Source organism: Pelodiscus sinensis, chromosome 1 (assembly GCF_052426305.1).
Source record: "Pelodiscus sinensis isolate ZL-2025 chromosome 1, ASM5242630v1, whole genome shotgun sequence".
NCBI lineage: Eukaryota > Metazoa > Chordata > Testudines > Trionychidae > Pelodiscus > Pelodiscus sinensis.
This window is the reverse complement of record NC_143052.1, coordinates 10,333,073-10,355,320: the sequence shown is the minus strand read 5'-3', so window position 1 is coordinate 10,355,320 and position 22,248 is coordinate 10,333,073. Positions and strand designations below refer to the sequence as shown.

Genomic DNA, 22,248 nt, shown 5'->3' with positions numbered 1-22,248 from the left:
CAGCACTAGAAAAAGGGGGGGGGAAAAAGACAGAACAGCTCCTCAGAGGTGGGTTTCAAGAGAGTGCAGTTAATTAAAAGCTACAAAAAGCAGGATTCCAGACCAGTAAACAGAACTCGTGCAATCAAAACAGACAGATGTGAATCTTTCAAAGGCTTTATAATTAAAAAAAACAACACACAAAATAAACAGACACAATGAATGTGAAAAATCCATTCAAGGGGGCTTGTTTCCAGTTTGCTAGGAATGTCTCAGTATCCTCTCTACTCCCAGCCTACAGCTGAAAAACACAATCGTGGGCATGGTGTCAACTTGAGCTAGGTCCTTAAATCAGACTAGCTCTGCCAGATCCAGTACTCTGAACTTATCCAGGTTGTAGAAACAAGCCTTCACCACTCGTCCACCAAAGTACCTTCCATTCAGATCCACCACAGCTGGAATTCAAGCCAAAAACAGGTTATTAAACACTGAGTTAGGTTCTCAAGCTAAACACAGTCTGTTAAAAAAAGATGATAATTTCCAAAAGTTGTTTTTTTAAACAGCGAATTATAGTGCAATCTCTCACCTTTAATTGCTGATTCGACTCTCTCAAACTCTAAAAAAATTCTCACAGCTTCATCATCAGGGGCACCAGGAATCTGATATAGACAATTGATCAGAATGGTCAAAATACTGCTTTATAGTAAAAGCAGATAGGATTAAAAACATACAGCAACCAGGCGTGGTCCCATCAAGATGTCTACCAAGCTGAGTCCTACTTATCTATGGGGAAAGGCTGGAACAGTTTTACAGCCACAAGGTGCTAAAACACTAAATTTTATAACAACTTAATGTACAAGGCGTGGCTATCGCCGCAGGAACCAAAGCAATCCTAAGAACTCCCAGCTCAGAGATTTTGCCTACTTCCTGACCTGAAAAGTTAAGCATTTATAGATGTGGCAGAGAAAAAGGTAAATTAAGACCTACCTCAAAGATGACACATTTCCCAACCTTGCCATATTTTTCACATTCTTCCTTGGTTTCACCTTCTAGATCTTCATCAACTTCTCCAGCACCTACCATGTTCTGCAAGGAGGAAAACCAACTCAAAAATGGATGCTAAACAAAGGGAGCATCCTGCCCCCATGGGAAGTATTATATTGAACCTATGAATGAGTTATAAGTGTCAGTTCACCAAATCATGAGCCACCCATTCTAGCATTATATGGTGCTAGACAATTTCCTGGCACTAATGTATTATCCTTGAGTTACTGCCTCCTTTGTAGGGCCCTAAGTTATATTAACTGATTAATACAGCACAGACCAGCTGTGTTATCACAAATTATTGATCAAGATCTTGTACTTTCAATGTACTCTGAAACCACAACAAAACAAACAAACCAAAAAACAACAAAAAAAACCACTTCTCTTGAGTCCCCAAACTAGGGATGTAAGCGACTAGTCAACTATCTGATAAGCAAATGCTCCACTAGTTGCTCCCTCTGACCCTGGCTGCCTTGATCAGAGAGAGGCAGGAAGGGGAGGGAGCAGGAGCCGGTGCTGGGGTGAACTGGTAAAGCTGATTCCCCCCAGCACGGTCTCTGTGGGGGGTGGGGAGCAGAGGCACAGCAGGGACTGCTTCAGTCCCACTGCGGGGCTCTTGTACATTTCAAAAGCAGAAGTGCTGCAGGGAGCATGGGGCGAGCAGGGACTCAAGCAGTCCCACCTCACTCAGGGCTCTCTGCGGTGCTCCTACCTTGCTGCCACTATGAGAGACAGCAAGCCGGGGGAAGGGGGGGGGGGAGGAGACCAGAAGCCCAATTAAAAGCCATTTCCCCCAGCACCATCTCCAGGATGCCGCCTGTCCGCCCCTCCCCACCGGAGTCGGATGGGGACGCTGCTGCGAAACAGCCCCTTTCTGCAGAGGTCTCAGCGGGGAGCTGGGCCCCTCCACGGACAGGGGCTGTTGCCACGAAGCAACCCCTGTTTGTGGCAGACAGGGCTGTCCACTGCAAACAGGGACTGCTGGATTCAGCGCAAGCCAGGATGAGCAGTACCAGCACACACTGATCACTGCGCCTCTTACTACATTTAAATGCACAGACACAGCGTGGGTGGCTCCGGAGCTAGCACGTGCCAGGACTGCTCAGTCCTGGCTCGAGTAGGCTCCTGGAGCTACCCCTGCTGCAGCTCTGCAGAGCGGCACTTATCGACTAATCATATAGTCAATACAAATTGTATCAACTATATGATTAGCCAGATAATTGCATTTACATCCTTACCCTAAACTAGACACATCAAGACTAATAATCACAGGTATTATGGCAAATGTTAGGCATTTTCCAACAACGCAAGAATGACACCACAGTGTACCACATGTGGGAAAAAGACGTTTGAATCCCATGGAGCTTTTATAACAGGAGAAAGGAGTTTGAGCACTAAAAGTGAAACATTCAGTATACGTTACAAGAAGTGAAGTTAAATTTCCTGCTGACTCACCCTCAATAAAACCACTTTTGTTGGGCACTTTAGTATCTCCGTTAATGGATTTGAATCTGTTTTCTTGGATGCATCTACTATAAAGAGAGGAAGTGATAGTACATGTTAAAAAAAAATTAAAACATATGTTCATTTGGGGTCTACATTGACTTGTATAGCTGTATTCCGTTACAAACCACTAAACAGTCTCGCTGTATTTGCCTTGCATTGAACCAAGTCACTTTATGGCTAGTTGTAATTACTGGAACAAGTGGCTCTGGTTTAAAAAGCTGTTCAGATGACTATGACAGCATTAATACCATGCTGAAATACAGCCGGTCCCCGACTTACGAACGAGTTATGGACCAAACACTTGGTCGTGACTCGAAGTGTTCGTAAGTCTGACCCCATTCATTTACGTGCGACCGCACTGTTCATAAGTGCAGATCGCGTTCATAACTTGGGGACCGCCTTTATGAACGCTTAATGGGAGGTCTGGTCATAAGTACGAATGGTCGTAAATCGACCATTCGTAACTTGGGGACCGGCTGTACAGGTAATGTTATATTTGACAATAAAACTCAGTCAATTTTAACAGATACCAGATCTACTAAGGTTCATCAGATTTCAGATCAGGGCTTTCACTGGGAAAGTATGATGTAAATCATGGCTATAAAGTGTTACCAGGAAAGAAGGGAAGGAGAATGAGATCAGAACAAACAGAGAGCATATACAAATGAGCAGTAACTTCTGCACATTACATTAAACTGTTAATTCCCAGGTGGTGATAATCTGGAAGATGACTTATTTGGATTGTGTCTAAACTCGCTCCACCCTTGGCATCTCTCCTCCATGCACAGGCTATGCTCACATGCAGCTCCCCTCCTGACCTGAGCTTTAAGCTGGAAAACAGCAGCGGAAAGAAGGACACATCAAAGGTACATGTTGAGAAGGAAACCTGCATGTGCAGGGAGCACATGGTAACAGGGCAGGTGCCTGAGTGTACCAAAGAAAGGCACAGGATGGAGCTAGCAATGGTGGTGGAGAAGAAGATGAAGAGCTAAAATGTTAAAGTGGGAAGGGGGCCAGGACAACTGTTAACACTTAAATTCTTCAATGTCCACAAAGAAAACTGTCACCAGTCATCAATGTTCCCAAACTAGTTAGCATTGTGTACAAAGATATAGGGTAAACCAAACAAGAAAAGCCACTGAGCTAGATCCCTAACTTAACTCTTGTTTCCCTTTCCAGAAACCGTCAAGGTAAACAGCTTCCCACTTCTGGCAGAATGGAATAGAGTTACCTTTATCTGCTACATCACCAACAATGATTTTGCCACCTCTCTTGCTTGTTTTCTCTACTGACAGTGCTGTGCTTAGCCCTTGTTCGTGCTTCCCCAGACCTTGGCCTTCTCTGAAACCATACTTCTGCATGATTTTATGAGCTACGGTGCCTCTGTTGAGAGAAAAAGGACTGGTTGTCAACCATTCATTTCATTTCTTAAGCAGCACTATCAACATATTTCATTCTTAGTGCCCAGAACACTCAACATAAGCCCTCACAATAGGCAAGTTCCAGTTATTGCCCTGGAATACAGTTGTTGCATGCAGATGGTATCTACAGCTGCTCTGCCAAGGAACTTACAACCATGTCTTAGTTTAGTGTTGCCATAATATTTCAGAGAACATATAAAATAAGATTTTAAGAACTAGACTATTACATGCAGATCGAATATAAGAGCTTATATATATATCTGATCTTAGAACACCTAAAATGTACAGCACTTAGCCTTAGGTCCTGAAGCTCAATATCTCTTTCGCAGAACTATTAACACTCAAGATATTCTCAATATCCATCGAAGTCCAACCCCTTTCTGAATCTTGTTATTTGTCTTAATGACCTATTATGGCATACTTAATTACATGTTGCATGAAAAGGTATTTCCTTTCATCTGGTCCTGATTCCACCTCCCTTTAATTTTCCACGAAAGAAACAGTCAACCATTCACTACAAAACCAAATGAGTACAGGCCTTTTCAAAACACAAGGTATGTCTTAAAACATTTCATCTGCAGATCATAAATAGATGGGTTAAAATGTGACAGGCCTTACAAGAATACAGAAATTTACACTGCACCTCCGTATAAAGATCTCTCTCTCTGATTTATCAAAAAAACTCCGGTCATCTGAAGAAGTGGGCTGTGCCCACGAAAGCTCATGGTACCATCTACATGTTTTGTTAGTCTATGAAGTGCTATCAGATAATTTGTTTTTTTTTTCCTGTCCAGACTAACTCAGCTACCCCCTGAAGCTTCTGATTTATCAAAGATTTTTTTCACTTGATAGAATGAAAGATTATAAAGAGAAATGAAAGATCAATGACCATTTAGCTATTTCTCTAATACACAATACAGTTCAACACAAATATAGTACATTCAAAGTACTTTAAACCTCTGTAATTTCATTGTCTATGAGTACTAAGTCAAAGATCAAATATCTGCCAATGTCTAGTCAAGGCAGGGTAACTGGATAATATTAAGGTTACTGTCTCAAGAAAAGCTCTCTAGACAATCCTAACTAGAGAAAATAATGAGGTATGACTCAATAGATTGGGGAAAATCCTTTTTCAGATGGTGGGGAAAAAAGGTATGAGAAAAACTGCATGAGAAACAAAATACATAAATATAGAAAAGTGAGTTATTAATATTCTATAAAATACTTCCACACTTTTATAGCTGTGACTCATGTGGGTCGCAATACTGTAAATATACTGCAGTTACATAAAAACTAATCATAGAATAGAATCATAGAACTGGAAGAGACCTCAGAAGGTTATCAAGTCCAGCCCCCTGCTCTAGGCAGGACCAGTTCCAACTAAATCCACCCAGCCAGGGCTTTGTCAAGCTGAGACTTAAACACCTTCAGGGATGGAGACTCCACTACTTCCCTAGGTAACCCATTCCAGTGCTTCACCACCCTCCTAGTGAAATAGATTTTCCTAATATCCAACCTGGACCTCTCCCACCACAACTTGAGACCACTGCTCCTTGTTCTGCCATCTGTCACTACAGAGAACAGCCTCTCTCCATCCTCTTTGGAACCTCCCTTCAGGAAGTTGAAGGCTGCTATCAAATCCCCCCTCACTCTTTGCTTCTGCAGACTAAACAGACCCAAGTCCCTCAGCCTCTCCTCATAAGTCATATGCTCCAGCCCCCTAATCATTTTGGTTGCCCTCTGCTGGACCCTCTCCAATGCGTCCACATCCTTTTTGTAGTGGGGGGGCCCAGAACTAGACACAATACTCCAGATGTGGCCTCACCAAAGCCGAATAAAGGGGAATAATGACATCTCATGATCTGCTGGAAATGCTCCTCTTAATACAACCTAATATGCCATTAGCCTTCTTGGCTACAAGGGCACACTGTTGACTCATATCCAGCTTCTCATCCACTGTAACCCCCAGGTCCCTTTCTGCAGAACTACTACTTAACTGGTTGGTCCCCAGCTTGTAACTATGCTTGGGATTCTTCCGTCCCAAGTGCAGGACTCTACACTTGTCCTTGTTGAACCTCATCAGATTTCTTGTGGCCTAATCCTCCAATTTGTAACCCTAGTTACCACAAATAAAATATTACATCTTTCAGTTGAGGTCTCCAAGCACTTTGGGTGTGTCTAGACTACATGCCTCCTTCGACGGAGGCATGTAGATTAGCCAGATCGGAAGAGGGAAATGAAGCCGCGATTAAAATAATCGCGGCTTCATTTAAATTTAAATGGCTGCCCCGATCTGCCGATCAGCTGTTTGTCGGCAGATCGGGGGAGTCTGGACGCGATGCCCCGACAAAGAAGCCTTTCTTCATCGACACAGGTAAGCCTCGTGAAACCAGGTTTACCTGTGTCGATGAAGAAAGGCTTCTTTGTCGGGGCATCGCGTCCAGACTCCCCCGATCTGCCGACAAACAGCTGATCGGCAGATCGGGGCAGCCATTTAAATTTAAATGAAGCCGCGATTATTTTAATCGCGGCTTCATTTCCCTCTTCCGATCTGGCTAATCTACATGCCTCCGTCGAAGGAGGCATGTAGTCTAGACACACCCTTAATGTCAAATAGAGTTGATATGCTCAATGCCTCTGAAAAAATATCAGTCATTTGCTCAAGGTTACACAGAACATACCTCTGACAAAAGCAGGAAAAAAGACCCAGAGTCTTGAACTAACCACATGTACTTACCACTAGACTACATCAGCTTCACATGGTGCAAGCCACAAACATTTATACTGGAGAGTGCTCCAGAACTCACTTAAAAATTCCTCCTCTAACTCAGGCCCAATTCCCACAAAGCCATTGTGTGCTTCATTTCCTTCCGGGTGGGCATATATGCATTCAGATTAGGTTATAACAGTGAATAATATACATGCAAAGACAGTGTGTTGTTCATCATACTGACACATTTTTAACTTTCATCCTCTCCCCCCTCCGAGGCACGTCTCATGAAATGCTAACTTGTCAAAGATATTTACCCCATGTTAGCAAGGAAAGAATTACTCGGCCCTGTTGGGGACCGGGGTCTTTCTGGCTCATCATACAACGGGGGAGGAATAGCTGCTTTGGCAGACTGTGCTCGAGGTCTTGGCTCCTCTTCAAATGGAAAAGATGCTACAGCTGAAAAGAATATGAAACATTTATTAGCTAGTCAAAATACATTTGATGAACTATTTATGTCACTCCTTTCCTCCATTCTCAAATCTCATCTAACAGCATCATAAGCCTCTCTCTCATTTAAACTGAGGCCTCTTTACAGGAATATTATATTTACACACTCTTGAAGGTCCTTTATATTGCCAGAATTAGACAACGTGGTCTTAGCATAAATGAGAATCGGGTCCTATGTTTTCCTGGCTCATACAAGTTACTATGTGTCTCCTCTCCACTATTAATCCTCTCTGTAACTAGGTTTAAAGTCTGAAGTGTTTGGGGATATATTTGTATGGCCTATTGCACTGAATTTTTGTTTCTACAGATAATAAGAGTTCTATAAGCTCTACTTATCTGCTCTTTACTAATTTGTCTCAATTCTTCACTGTGTCTTAAAAGTCGTCTCAACAGTAAATTCTCCGGAAAGAGGGAATCCAAACTTAAATGTTCTTTATCATTAACTGAATTATGGAAAGAGAGGGTTAATATGCACAATGTGGTAACATGCAGGTGGTACAAATTCTCTGTTCAAGCTCCTAGCATCCTGTCCCTCCTACGGTGACAGCCAGGAACCTTCATGCCTATGCAGAGAAATGGCAGGAACTGTCCCTTGCTGAGCAGAAAGTTTAAGCAGGAACTTAAACTGTTTTGCCAGGCTTAAAAAATATAAATGTTAAATCACATATTTTAGTATACATACGTTCTTTGTCCTTCTCAACAAGAGATGTAGGTGGTGCGATGGCAGCCCCTCCCATGCCTGTGAATGAAGTAATAAATCACATGATTGGAACATAAGACATTCATGCAGATGAAGTGTTCTGTCATTTGAGATAAGAAAACTCTTCCAGACACTTTAATGAAAGAGGCCACTAGAGTGCAAACATACATTTCTAGGCATCCTATAAGAAATCATGGGCTTGCTGCCAATGCCAAGTATCAAGGGACTGGAAAAGGTATCTGTCTCCAAAAATCTTGGTGGTGCTAGTTAATAAACCATTGCAAAGAGAACATTTCTAATATATCAAAGGGTACCATCTCATACCAAGCTGATGTGCCACAGGGATGTGAACACAAAAAATATGCAATACAACTGCTTTAAAAATCAATATCCAGACTGCATGGATGCTCTCTCGAAAGAAAACCCTGATTGCTAGTCCTAGAATGGCCACCAGGGCACCTATGCTTCTTTCGATTGCCTCTTCTTTCGAAAAATGTCCCTGTTCTGCGTCCACACATGCATTTTTTCAAAAGAGCTCTTTCGAAAAAGGTGTTCTTCCTCGTAATTTGAGGTTCACCAATGTTGAAAAAACCCCTGCATTCTTTCGATTTAATTACAAAAGAATGCAATTGCAGCGTGGATGCAGTGAAGTTTTTTTGAAAAAAAAGGGCAGGGTTTTTTTTCCCCAAAAAAAACCCAATGTAGTCTAGACATACCCTCAAGTGGAAGACTGTTTTCTCATCAAGCCAAGTAAAAAAAAAAAAAATGATATTGTACTCAAGAACAAATACATTAACACAAAAGTGCAAAACAAAGGGACTTTTCCAATTAGGGAAGCATGAATGGCCGAAGTAGTTCTAAACATGTATTATAGAACATAGGCATTTTATTAAATATAATTCAGTTTCATAACGGAAGGGCTAAGTGGGTCTGTATTACCAACAGCGAATCTGCTACTGAAATTCAGAGCAGGTGCTTAGTTTCACTCAACAGAGAAATATCCATCCCCACAGCCACATTTTATTGCTTTCAAATAATGACAGCTGCAGTGATTGCTCACATTAACAGCAGTCAAAGCTCAGGTTTTTAAAAATCTAACCACAAGAATGAGCTCATGCCTCTCTGTTCATTGGAATCTACATAATTCAGAAATCTCTAATGCATGAATCTAAAACCTAATGTCAAAAGGGAGTTTCACAGGTAAATAAGGTGTCTGTTTTACCCCTAAAAAGAATGTGGTTGCTTACTCTATAACAGCTGATCCATAATAAAAAGTGATACATGTATTATACGAGTCCAACGGATTTTAGGGGTGAGAAGGGAAGAATAGTTTACAGCAAAACAGGAAGAATCTGACTGCAGAGTATTTGATTTGCTCAAGGACATAAAGTTAGATGATTCTCCCCTTACTTCTTTTCCTCCTCTCTCTTTCGTAATCTTCATCTTCATCAGAATCTGGATCTGGTCTTCTTGAAAACCCACTGGCTTCATGCCTGTCTTTGCGTCTCCTAATAAGCAGAATAGGAATTATGGTGACAAAGGGACAAGGCAGAACTGGGGGGCAAAATCAAATCAGTATCTTAGATGCCTGTATACAAATGTAAGGAGTATGGGAAATAAGCAAAAAGCACTTTAAGTGCTAATAAACTCAACCATGGCAAACTGGACAAACATCATAGAGGAATTTGATCCATTAATCTTACTAAAGGTGGACTTGCTTTCAATACTGTATTGAAATAACAGGAGAAACATCTGCCAGCTACCCAATAAAATTAATTAGCTACTACTATACAATACAATACCAAATAGGAACCAAAGAGCTGTATAGTGAATGCTTATTTTAATGACACCAACGCTTTCACCTGGACTGAGGAATATTGTCTTATGTTTTAAGAAGCCATGAACAATAATATGCAATTAACTTATTTTAACTGAATGATGAATAAAAAAGTGTCTGTATCACAGGAACCCAATTAAAGTCCTACTTTTCTCTTTCTTCAATCTCTTTCTGTCTCTCCAGCTCACGCTGTCTTTGTCGTTCCTCTCTCTGGCGCTTTACTACTTTCTCATAATCATTGGGAAACATAGGATCATATTCATCAGCCAAAGGAATCAGCACGTCTCCTGCAGAAAAACCACTAGGTACGGGATCCTTACACCAAAAAAGGAGAGATATCAATGTGATCAGTCAGCTGAGAGCAGCAAATGGTATGCACTTCGAATAAACCTACTGTTCTTACCACTAACAACAACAAAAAAATTAGTATTTTTAGACTGCTTAGACAGAAGGTGAAATCCTAGGCCTATTGAAGTCAATGGAAGTTTTTCCACTGACTTCAATGGGGTCCAGATTTTACCCTAAAATGTTTTCCTCTCAAATTGTATACAAAGAAAACTATTCCACCTCCTCCCTTCCAAATAAGAGATGCCCAAAAAAATCTTGGCTAAAGTTATATCAATATCCAAAAATTCTCTATCAGAAACTACATCCTGCTTACACAGAGCTAGGAGAGGTGCTTGGATGCAAGTTCACAGGTTACTACCATCTGTCTGGGACTATATTATGGACTGACATCCACAGCCACTCTCATTCAACCTGGAAGAAATATCTGCTTCGCAGCAAGTAACTTTCCAAAAAGTTTCATTAGGAAAGTTTGTCTTGGACCCATTATCAATCACTTTAAAGTTTTTCTTACTTAGTGTTAAAACACTAGATTTCTTCTGTTTGTTATAAAGGATCATTTCCAAGCAAGGTAGGGTCACAATTTATTTTTTTTCCAATCTACTTTCCCTACAGGATTGCTTACAAAATGCTCTGAGCTCCTCAGATGAAAGGTGATATGCAAATGTATAATTTTTAGTTCAATTAAGAACACTAAGGGCTTGTCTGCATGGCCTTTATGATTTCTAAAGTGCACTAACGTGTTGCATATTATTTGGCCCATGTATGCTCTCCTGAAGCACACAAAGGTTCCCTAGTATAGTTTAATTATTGTACTGTTTCAAAAAGTGCTATGCTAAAGAGCACAGTAGCGTTTACACGAACCGACTGATGTGCAATATGTCAACAAACTTTAGAAATCACATTGCTGTAGAGCTTCCAAACTTATATCCAAGATCACTTTTTGAATTTAAGGGTAGACTGAGGACACACCCCTTCCCCAAAGCCCTGCCCACTCCACACACACTCCTTGCTCACTCTCCCTCACACTCATCTGGCTGGGGGAGGGGGTTGGGATGCAGAAGAGGTTAAGAGGTGCAGGGTTTGGGAGAGAGCAGTGGTGCAAGAGGGGGCTCCAGGCTGGGGAAGCATTTTGGAGGGGAGGAATGGGAACTGCAAGTTCTGGGACCGAGTTTGCCCTATCCTAGAGCCCTCTTCTGCAACCAAACTCTCTCCCAGAATTTGCATCCTTCACTCCTGCACCCCAACACTCTGTGAGTAGGAGGGGGCTCCAGGCTGGGGCTTAGTGTTGGGTGCAGGAGGGAGAGATGGGTGTTGGCTCTGGGAGGGAGTTTGGGTGCAGGCTCAGGGTTGACACGGGACAGGGGTGCAGGTTATAGCCAAGAGGCACTCAACACAGGCTGCTCCCTGTTGGCAGCATAGCAGGGCTCAAGCAAGCTGGCTCTGCCTGGCCCCATGCTACTCCTGGAAACATCTTTCTGAGTGCAGACCCATCTCTGTGTGCGGCCCCTGAGGTGAGGGGGCCTCCAGGCACTGCATCACTGCCTGCACCCGCAAGTCCTGCCCACACTGCATGGTTCCCAGCCAAAGGAAGCTGCTTGGACAGTACCAGAGGTGGGGATAGCATGGAGCTGCCTCACCCCCATTCCCAAGGGCTGCAGAGCTAGCCAACTGCTTTCAGGAGCAGCATGGGCACTGGCAGGCAGAGACAGCCTATTTGAGGATCGAAACTGACTGGCAGAGGCTCCAGATCTACCAATCGACTGTGCTCAATGGGCTAGTTATGACTGCTGTGGAGTATTTAACCACCCTGTGTAGACAAGCCCTCTGTGATCTTACCTTTAACCCAGCAGCTACATGGGGTGGTGTATCCACTATCTGTCTGTCATCAGAAGAGGTACCTCGTTTCAGATCAATCACTGGAGCAAGGACTGTTGTTTGTTTTGTCCTCTGAGACTGAAACAATCAAATATTGAAAAAAGAACAGGAGAAAACAATACATTCATTTTCTTCATATTTCTAAACTAGGAGTTTCCCGATTTCAAGAAAGCTTAAAAATGGATGAATATTTTCTCAGGCCTCTCTGCCCCATGCAAAACTCACTATACCACCTGCATTTCCATGTTAACAACATATTAATCCTTTCTCAGCATTTCTAATATAGTTTGATGTTATGAGTTTGATGTTTTGATTCCTTCTATTATTTATGAACCAGCACCATGGGTAAAAACACACCTCTGTGGTTGGAGTTTCTAGTTTTCTGTTGTAGAGTTTATAAAGGAACACAGATCCTACATAAATCACAAGTATTCTTAAATGGCTTGATACTACCCCACACTACACTCAAAGGGAGTTTTGCCATTAATCTGAATGGGAGCAGAATCACGTTGGAAGTGTGTTAAGTTTTCGAAGTCTAGAAATGAAAATACACATTTAAAAATAATTTCTCCAACTGCACTTCTGAAATAAAAATCTCTGCAAAGGAGAGGTCTTTTCTTACATTAAAGTCCTGCTGCTTTTCACCATGAGGAAAACAGAACTTATAAAAACAGGATTAATAAATCTATTTTAGTTTGAAGAGTTTAGAGTTTGTGGATTTGTTTGTGCAAAATAAAGTCAGACTACGCAATTACCTACAGATACCAAATTTTCCATGAACAATCTTGCCACTTAAATTAGCTGAATGCGCTACTTTTTACACCAAAATATGCAGGCTGAAAGGTTTAAATAATTATTTTTGTTTTTCATTAGAAAAAGGACTATTATGATTAGAGTTCATAAAAATATTTGCTAAAATTAAAATCGAGTCACCTATTCAACTGTCATTTTAGTGCTAAGAAAATTTTTACTGTTACAAATCACAAAATAATTCAAATTAGTTACAGAAAGAGTAATAGAAGCTTCACGAGTTTCTGATTCAAATTTATTATGTATGGTAATTCAATAAAATGAATAATGTTTGAAATTGAAGTCCTACAAATGTAAAACTGATCTTTTACTTTCCTTTTACAAGCACATGAATAAAACTTCTCTCTATATATAATTTCTTGAATTTTCCTATAAGTATTAGCTATGCAAAATGACTTTGCCTGGTCAACGATAAGCCTCCCCTGCTTGTTATTATATGTTTAGGTGGATGGGTTTCCAATGAAAGAGACTAAGACTGGTGCTGAGACACTATACACAACACAGAAGAGGGTGCTTTCAAGGAGCATCTCTGTCAGCTGTAGCCTTATTGCAGGTTTCATTTGTACAAAACACATTATAAATTTAGAACCAAATTCTGTTCTTAATAGCAGCAGTGTAAATCTGGAGTAATTGCATTGATTTCCACAAGGGAAACTGACAACAGGATTTAGTTCCAATAAAGGATTTTACTATTTTAATCAGCTTAACTATAATTTTTAGGGCTGTCAAGCAATAAAAAAACAATGCACGGAAAATATTTAATTATGTACTTAATAATGCTGTTAAACAACTGAACACATTTAAACATTGGTGAATTTTTCTATACCTTCATATATATTGATTTCAATTACAAGAGTACAAAGTGAACAGTGCTCATTTTATATTTTTATTACAAGTATTTGCACTTTAAAACTGCACTCAAATAAAAATAATGAAAAACATTAAAGCCAATAAGTCTACTCAGTCCTACTTCTTGTTCAGCCAATTATGTAGACAATCAAGTTTGTTTACATGTGTGTGAGATAAAGCTGGCAGCTTTATGTTGACAATGTCACTTGAAAATGGAGTACAGGCTTTCACATGGCACTGTTATAGTCTGTGTTGCAAGGTGTTTACAAGTCAGATGTTCCTTCATGCTTCAACCACTATTCCAAAGGACATCAGTCCAAGGCTGATGACAGGTTCTGCTCAATAACAATCCAAAGCTGTGCAGACTGATGCATGTTCATTTTCATCATCTGAGCACAAAGCTGATTTTCTTTTCTTGTGGTTCAAGTTCTGTAGTTTCCACGTCAGAATGTTTGCTCTTTAAAAGCTTCTAAAAGCATGCTCCATACCATTATTCTAGATTTTTAAACCTTGAGTGCTATAGGCAACTTTAGAAATCTTACACTGGTAGCTTCTACATGATTTGACAAAACTGCAATGAAAGTTGCTCCAAGAGGGCTAACATGAAATATATTGAAGAATGCAAATAAAATACAGAGCAGGAGACATACAATTCTCCTCCAAGAAGTTGTCATAATATTAATTAATGCATTATTTTAACAAGTATCATTAGCATGGTGATGGAAGCATGAATGTTTAGCATATATATAACAAATACTTTGCATCACCAGCTACAAGAGTGTTATACAAACTAAAGATGCTAAGAGGTGGCTAATCGACTACACAGTTAGTCGATAAATGAAGGCTTCCTCAGTCCTGGCTCGCACTGAGTCCAGAGCTAAAGCTGCTGTGGCGCTGCAGTTTAAACATAAACCTGTCTCCTAATACATTGAAACTGCAGAGCTGCAGCAGGGGTAGATCTCAGACTCGGTGTAAACCAGCTTACCAGATCTAAGCCTGGATTGCTCAGTCCCAGCTCATGCCGGATCCAGCAGTCCCCGTCCATAGGGCCCAGGGACAGGGACTGCTGCCAGAGCAGCCTCTGTCTGCGGACAGAGGCTACTTCACAGCAGCATCCCCTGCTCCTCACCTGCTGCTGCGCAGGGCCCAGACTGCTGCGCTTCTCCCTTTGAAATATACAAGAGCACTGCAGCTCTTGTACATTTCAAAGGAAGAGGTGCAAAGAACCTGCACAAGTGGGGACCGAAGCAGTCCCCTGTCTCTTGGGGTCCCGACTGCTGCGTCTCTCCCTTTGAACATACAAGAGCTGAGGAGCTCATGTACATGTCAAAGGGAGAGGTGCAGCAGTCAGGACCCCACATGAGCAGGAACTGCTTTGTCCTCATTCACGCAGGTTCCCTATTGTGCCTCTGCCTTCCCGCCCACCCCCACAGAGACAGTGCTCGGGGGAAGGGCAATGGCTTTTAAGCTGGCTCCCCCAGCACTGGTTCCTGCTCCCCCAGCTTGGTGCCTCTGATACAGAGGCAGCAAAAGGAGGGGAGAGTGACTAGTTGAGTAGTGACTCAACTACCTGATAAGTGTAGGCTAGTTGGGTAGTCAAGTAGACACTTACATCACTAATTATGTAATTGACTACCTGCTTACATCTCTAATGCAAACACCAGTTCTCACTTTCAGGTGACAAAAAGCAGGTAGCATTGTTTCCAATAAATGCAAGCAAACTTGTTTTGTCTTAGCAATTGGTTGAACATAGGACTGAGTGGACTTGTAGGTGCTAAAGTTTTACATTGTTTTGTTTCTGAATGCAGTTATTGCACTTTCACCATGAAGAGCTAGTTCTACAGAACTTGTATGAGTTGAATTGAAACACACTATTTATTTTATCATTTTTAGTGCAAATATTTATATTAAAATATTACAAAGAAAACACTGTACACTTTGTATTCCAGGTTGTAACTGAAATCAACATATTTGAAAACATAGGAAAAAAATCCAAAAATATTTAATACATTTCAGTTGGTATTCCATTATTGTTTAATGGTACAATTAAAACTGTGATTAATTTTGGTTAATGTTTTTCAATTGTGATTAATTTGAGTTAACTGTGTTTGACAGGCCTTATAATTTTCCATCTTTTAACTGATCTGCTTTGCACCTGAAACTGCAGAGACTTTGACAGCAGCAGTCTGTGATTGTAGCACATGAAAAATATATTCAACATCAACAAAAGAAGTAGGACAATTATGATGTTATGCTGCAATATATTAAGAGAGAAAACAGTACAATACAAACTTGCTCCTTGGTTTTCCCTTGAGGAATTAGCTTATACCTTTCCTGCCTCCCTGTCAACCTAAGAGGACTGGCAATATTCTCAGCAGCAATTGCTGACCTGACTGGAAATAAAGGCATCACTCCACAGCCTCAGGAGGCTTTTAAAACAATAGCAAAGAAATTATGCAAGTTGGTCAACAACACCAGTTACCAAATCCAAGCAGTACAAACAACTGAATACCTCCAATTTCCCGTCACAGGCTGAACCTGCCTTGCCTATTCACTTATTTTAAAAATACTTAAGTGCCCAATTTAATGTCTTCGAGGTTAAATTTGGACTCTGCATCAAACCTTCACTCCATTATTTATTTAAGAAATGAGAGCAGCTCTCATAGCCATGCTGTGTATATACTAATTATGTATACTTTACAGGAAGGGTTTCAGAGAACTTATACCTTGTTGTTCTTCCTTTTTCAAGTGCTGTCCACTATCAACTGAAGGACAAAGCCTGACATTGCATCCAAAGACTGTACAGCGAGAGAAATGTACAGCAAGAGAAATAAAAAAGCATTCCCAATGGTCATCAGCCTTGAGCCATCAAAAGCAGCAATGTCTGTACCTTGGCTTGAGTCAGAGCTGCCTTCTTCACTTGCAACTGAGACTGCAGTAATTTAAAATTTTTGGACCAGCCTTCTGTTTTCGAATCACTGGTCTCCACTCCCAGGTCATCATAAAGTGACATTTTCCTCTTCTGTTTAAAACTAAAAAAGAAAAAAAAAGTGATGTGCAATTAATAACTATGCCTAATATTTATTAAAATTAAGTAAATATTACATGGTGTTAGTTTTTTTAAAAAATGTAAAAAATATCAGAGACCATCAACAGACCTAGAATAAATTTCCTTTCCAGAACAAGGGCAAATTCTGAAGAAACTGCAACATATTAGTCCCTATTTACTCTCCAAACAGTGGTTCTTGCATGTCTCTCTCATTAAAGCCATAGGACAATGAAACAAGCTGACATTCAAAAATCTGTGCAGCGCTTCCATATATGTCCCATAAGTGATATTAGACATTTTCTAATATTACAAATGTGGAGTCACATGTTGTATTAACCATCATTGAAAACTTCTATAAAAACTAGCTGTATCTTTAAAAGGTATGCCACAGAGCAAACTGAAGTTATGGGGTTAATACTGAAACTACTGCATGAGTTCCCTTGTCATCATGCAGGTCACACTAAATCAGTGGTTCCCAACCTTTTTGATACCGGCCCATTCAAAAACTTTTATGCATTTTATATGCTTATTTATTATGCAAATGACAGAAATGCACATTCAACATTACCGGTTCACCAGAAGCCCAGCTTCCAGAGCCCCCGGTGCCAGCCCTAGCCTTTACAGCCCGTCACCCTTCCACTACCACCCACTGACCCCAGAGTCCCCTGGGCCCAAACCTCCCAGTGCCAGCCCCCCCACCAGCCCCCCCAGTATCAGCCTCCTGTTTCCAAAGCACCACTGCAACCAATCCCCCTAGAGCCTCCCCCAATGCCAGCCCCCAATATTAGCCCTATCCCCACAGCTCCCCAGTGCCAGCCCTGCCCCCATTGTCCCTCCCCTACCAATAGCTCAGCCTCCAGAGCACCCCAACACTAGCCCTGCCCATAGAGCCTCCTGTGCCTGTCCCCCCCCACACCTGGCCCTGCACTGATGCCCGCGTGGCGACAGCTCTGGGGGCCAATGTTGGGGTACACTACCCAGCATCTTCCCTCCCATCAGGCAGGGGCAAAGTCTCCTCCCAACCACAGAAGAGCACTTTTCTTTATGGCAGGGGGGCTGCACAGAACCGCTCCACACGGCCCTCTGGCCCTGCAGGGAAGCGCTCTTCTGCAGCCAGGAGGAGACCCCACCCCTGGTGCTGGCTGGCTGAGAGGTGGGGCAGAATACTGTTCTCCCAACAGGTGGGGAAAAAGCGGTGTACCCCAGCTTCGGCCCCCAGAGCCGCCGCAGTATCAGCCAGAAGTCTGCGGTCCAGTGGTTGGGAACTGTTGCACTAAATGATCATAATACCGTAAAATTATGCATATATGTAGATTTTAAAATTTACCTTTGAATAGGATTCAGACACAAGTCTTGCATGTATTAAGATATCTCAACCTATCACCAATACAAATTTCTAGCCATGGGCCTCTCACTAATAAGACTTTGATTCTGCAACTGGATCCACACAGGCAGCCTGTGTGAAACCCTTTAATGACATAGAAGCAAGGATTTTCTTGGGTGAAATCCAGGATTGGGGATTAAAGTCACATTTATGTCATGTGACGATTCACTATCAAATGAGGGTACAAAGCAGTACTGGAAAAGAAAATAGCTAATTACATCTACATATGTTATACCTATTGAAGTCTCTAAAACAGTCAGGGGAAAGTATGAACACAGTTCACCACTACCATGAATTATGCAGTCAAGTTTCCCACATGTGGGAAAACTGCATGGATCAGTACACTAGCAGTGCCATAGATGAGCCTTACCACCATTGTGATCATAGTATCACTCCTCCAAAGTAAGAATGTGAGCAAAAACATATTAACTTCATTGATTTATAGTCAGGACTATCACCCAACATACTTAGCTTCATGTTAATTCTGATCAATTGCTCCTAGCAATCTGATCAAACAGACTGGGACTCTTAGCCATGGTGATATTGTTACACAGCTCACTAGAAGTAGCAAGCCCTTTGAAATATATAAACTAGACGTTATACAGTAAATCAAAGATGATGTACCAAATTTCACTACACATACAAAACTGATTTCAGAGGCAGGTCAACTGGGGTAGAGAATAAGGATGTTAAGTAACGATTAATTGACTAGTCGAATAGTTGATGGAATTGTCGATAGGCACTTCTGCATTCCTCCTCTGAAATGTACAAGAGCCCCCGCTGGGGCTCTTCTACATTTCAAAGGAGGAATGCGGAAATCCTCATGCAGCCTGGAGACAGCGGGAAGTCACGCTGACTCCAGGCTATGCCAGCTTTGAAATGTACAAGAGTCCCCAGTGGGGGGCTCTTGTGCCTTTCAAATTGGCAGTGCAGCATGGAGCCTGGAGTCTGACCCCGGGCTCCATGCTGTACTACCAATTTGAAATGCCATGCAGCTGGGGACTCCCTAGCTGACTGCAGGTTCCACACAGCATTTCCTGAGAACCCGGGATCAGCTGGGGAGTCCCCAGCTGACCCCAGGCTTCACACAATACAGCGCACAGCCGATCCTGGGCTCAGCTATGCAGCACTGCCCCTTTGAACGCCGCCTCAGCTATCTGATAGAGGCAGGAAGAGGGGGAAATCAATGAGTTGACTAACTATCCAAAAAGCATTTGCTTATTGGACAGTCAACTAGTCCTTAACATCCCTAGTAGGGAATACTACATAAAAATAGAAGGAAGTTTTGTCCACTGAGGCTAGTGTTACTCATTGTACTGCCAGTATCAGAAGGGTAGCTATTAGCCTATATCTGCAAAAACAAAATGAGGCCTGTGGCACCTTAAAGACTAACAGTTTATTTGGGCATAAATAACTTCCTATATGCCCTTGCCCACAAAAGCTTATACCCAAATAGACGTTAGGCTTTAAGATGCCACTGGAACCCCTCATTGTTGATTATACTGCAGTAGCCCCCAAAAGCCACCATCAGGATCATTAGTCCATGTGTAAACAGAACCAGCGATGACCCTTGCCTACGGGCTCTGCAACACGTAACACCAGTAGTGAGAACACGAGTGGTGGGACAGCAAGAGTGACAAATTCCAGTTCTGATGAGGGACACAGGCACTAGTATCTGAACAAAGCTCACAAGGCCTTGGTCACTGAAGGCTTTGCATTAAGGTGCATGAATTATACAGAGCTGAATCAATACCCTAACCCAGTGGTTCCCAACCTGTGGTCTGCAGACCCCGGGGGGTTCACAGCGATACTGTAAGGGGTCTGCATGGAACTCCTCACAGACAGTACGTCCTACAACCCACACAGCTTCCCCAGTGGGCTCAGGGACGCCACTCAGGAAGGAGCATGGGCTGAAGGACATGCAGGCACAGATATATTGTTTGGGGGGGGGAAGGGTTCGTAAATTTTTAATAGATTGAAAAGTGGTCTGGGTCCTCGAAAAGATTGGGTGCCACTGCCCTAGTCTGTGGCTTGAATCCACAGTGACAATGGCATTCAGTTCCACTCCTGCAGCCCTGGACCACAAGCTGTCACTGCCAGAACAGCAGCCAAGCACCCCACCTGAATAGATCCAGCCATCCCCAGTATCCCCAGAACAGGCCTGGCCCTGGAAGTGGCTGGCAGAGCAGCCCTTCAAGCCTGACATCCCCGGATCCCTTCTAAGCTTCATAAGTAGCCTACCCATCCCCCAGCTGCCAGGGCCCAGGGCCTCCCCACAATCAAAAGCCCAGTCCCCCATAACCCTCCTCATTTACCCAGCAACCCACGAGTGGAGCCACCCCACAACCCTCCTAAACTACCCCATAACCCCGAAGTATCCCATGTCATCCCCCCTCACCCGCCATCAATCCCAAGCAGCCCTGAGGATGGTCCCGACCCCATGAACCTCGCACCACATCCCCAGCAGCCCCTAAACTGGCCCTGCCCCCATGAACCTCCCATCCTACCCCCAGCAGCACACAAGTTGGCCCTGCCACCCTATAACCCCCCCCCCCCAAACTGGCCCAGTCCCCCATGAACCCCCCCCTCCACGAGCTGGCCCAGCCTCCCCATGCTCCCCCCCCGGCTCCCCCCCCCCGGCTCCCGCCCCCCCCCCCCCCCAAGCTGCTCCCCTCCCCCCCTCTCCCCCCGGCTGCCCCCCCCCCTCCGCTCCCCCCCCCGCCCCCCCCGAGAGCTGCTTCCCCTCCCCCCCGGCTGCCCCCCACCTCCCCCCCGCTCCCCCCCCCCCTGCTCCCCCCGAGCTGCTCCCCCCCCCCTGGCTGCCCCCCACCTCCGCTCCCCCCCCCCGAGAGCCCCCCCCCTCCCCCCCTCCCCCCCCTCCCCCCCCCCGGCTGCCCCCCCACCTCCGCTCCCCCCCCCCGAGAGCTGCTCCCCCCCCGGCTGCCCCCCCACCTCCGCTCCCCCCCCCCCCTCCCCCCCCGAGAGCCCCCCCCCCGCTCCCCCCCCCTGCTCCCCCCCCGCTGCCCCCCCACCTGCCCCCCCCTGCCCCCCCCCCTGCCCCCCCACCCCCCCCCCCCCGAGAGCTGCTCCCCCCCCCTCCCCCACCCCGCCCCCCCCCCCCCCTCCCCCCACGAGCTGGCCCAGCCCCCAGGGTTCCCGCCAGTAAAGTTCAGGCCCTGCCCCCACCCCCGGCTTGGGGCCTCCGGCCGCGGCCTGGCGCTTGGTCCGCGGTGGGCGCCGGGCCCCGCTCACCCCGCCAGCGAGCCGCCGCTGAAGAGGCAGGGAACGGCCGTGTGGCGCCCGGCGCCGCCGTACTCCTCCGCTGCGCGAACCTTGTACGCAAACTGCGTAAACGCCGCACCACAGGTCATTGGGGGAGGGGAGGGGGGAGCTACGCAAACTCCGTAACGTGAAAGCTGCCGGCTACGCAGCGCCGCGAGAGCTCCGCAGAAGCAGCGCGGGAAACGGGGAGGAGCGACCCGAAGCGCTGTCCTGCGCAAGCGTCGTACGTCAGGGGCGGTGTTCCACCAATGACGTAGCAAGACCATAGAGAGCGCCGCCACAGGCACCGGCCCGCTGCTGACCCCTAGCGTCAGCTCCCTGAGCTTGCCCTGCAGAAGGGAAACCCCCAGAAGTTGGTCCCAATGAAGATATTAAGTCCCCAGTTTGTCTCTCTAATCATGTTCCTGCAGGAGAAGATCTATGAGCGGGAGAGAGAAGAGGAACCATAGGCTCAGAGTAATTAACAGTACAGTTGTGACTAGGAGTTTAATTACAAAGAGGCTTCCCAAACCTTCAACATATTAAACACCAGGGCTGTCTACGTTGGCATCCTTTCAAGTAGGAATAAGGGATCTTCTGGAAAAGGGTTTATTTTCCACACTATCGCGTCTAGACTGGTGCTTTTCTCCGGCAAAACCCCGAGCTGGAAAAAAGCAGCAGCCATGTTCATGCAAATGCCACGGGGGATATTTAAATCCCTGCAGAATTTGCAATTCCGGAGTGTCTCATTAGCATCCCTTTTCCGGAAAAGGGTGCCAATGAAGACGTAACCCAGGGCTGTGTCTAGACTGGCAAGTTTTTCCGCAAAAAGCTGTCTACACTGGCCACTTGAATTTCCGCAAGAACACTGACTTCCTACTGTCTGAAATCAGTGCTTCTTGCAGAAATACTATGCTGCTCCCGTTCGGGCAAAAGTGCTTTTGCACAAAGCTTTTGCGCAAAAG

At 44.2% G+C, this 22,248-nt stretch overlaps 1 protein-coding gene across 3 annotated transcripts; it reads right to left on the bottom strand.

Annotated features, from left to right (window-relative positions):
• Positions 1 to 140: 140 nt before the first annotated feature.
• RBM17 (RNA binding motif protein 17) lies at positions 141 to 21,483 on the bottom strand. 3 transcript variants are annotated; one of them, XM_075925957.2, is made up of 12 exons: positions 21,275 to 21,483; positions 16,480 to 16,621; positions 11,892 to 12,008; positions 9,856 to 10,022; positions 9,281 to 9,378; positions 7,853 to 7,909; positions 6,978 to 7,119; positions 3,761 to 3,912; positions 2,479 to 2,552; positions 967 to 1,065; positions 566 to 638; positions 141 to 434 (listed from the first exon to the last, which is right to left on the bottom strand). In XM_075925957.2, exons 1-12 carry the CDS (start codon positions 21,391 to 21,393, stop codon positions 331 to 333), a joined length of 1,344 nt encoding a protein of 447 aa, XP_075782072.2. In that variant the 5' UTR covers positions 21,394 to 21,483; the 3' UTR covers positions 141 to 330. The 3 variants fall into 3 exon arrangements, with proteins under 3 accessions (XP_075782072.2, XP_075782080.2, XP_075782063.2); XM_075925965.2 differs by having other exon boundaries at positions 2,479 to 2,555; positions 21,209 to 21,481; XM_075925948.2 differs by having other exon boundaries at positions 2,479 to 2,555; positions 21,275 to 21,480.
• Between the last annotated feature and the right edge of the window lie 765 nt (positions 21,484 to 22,248).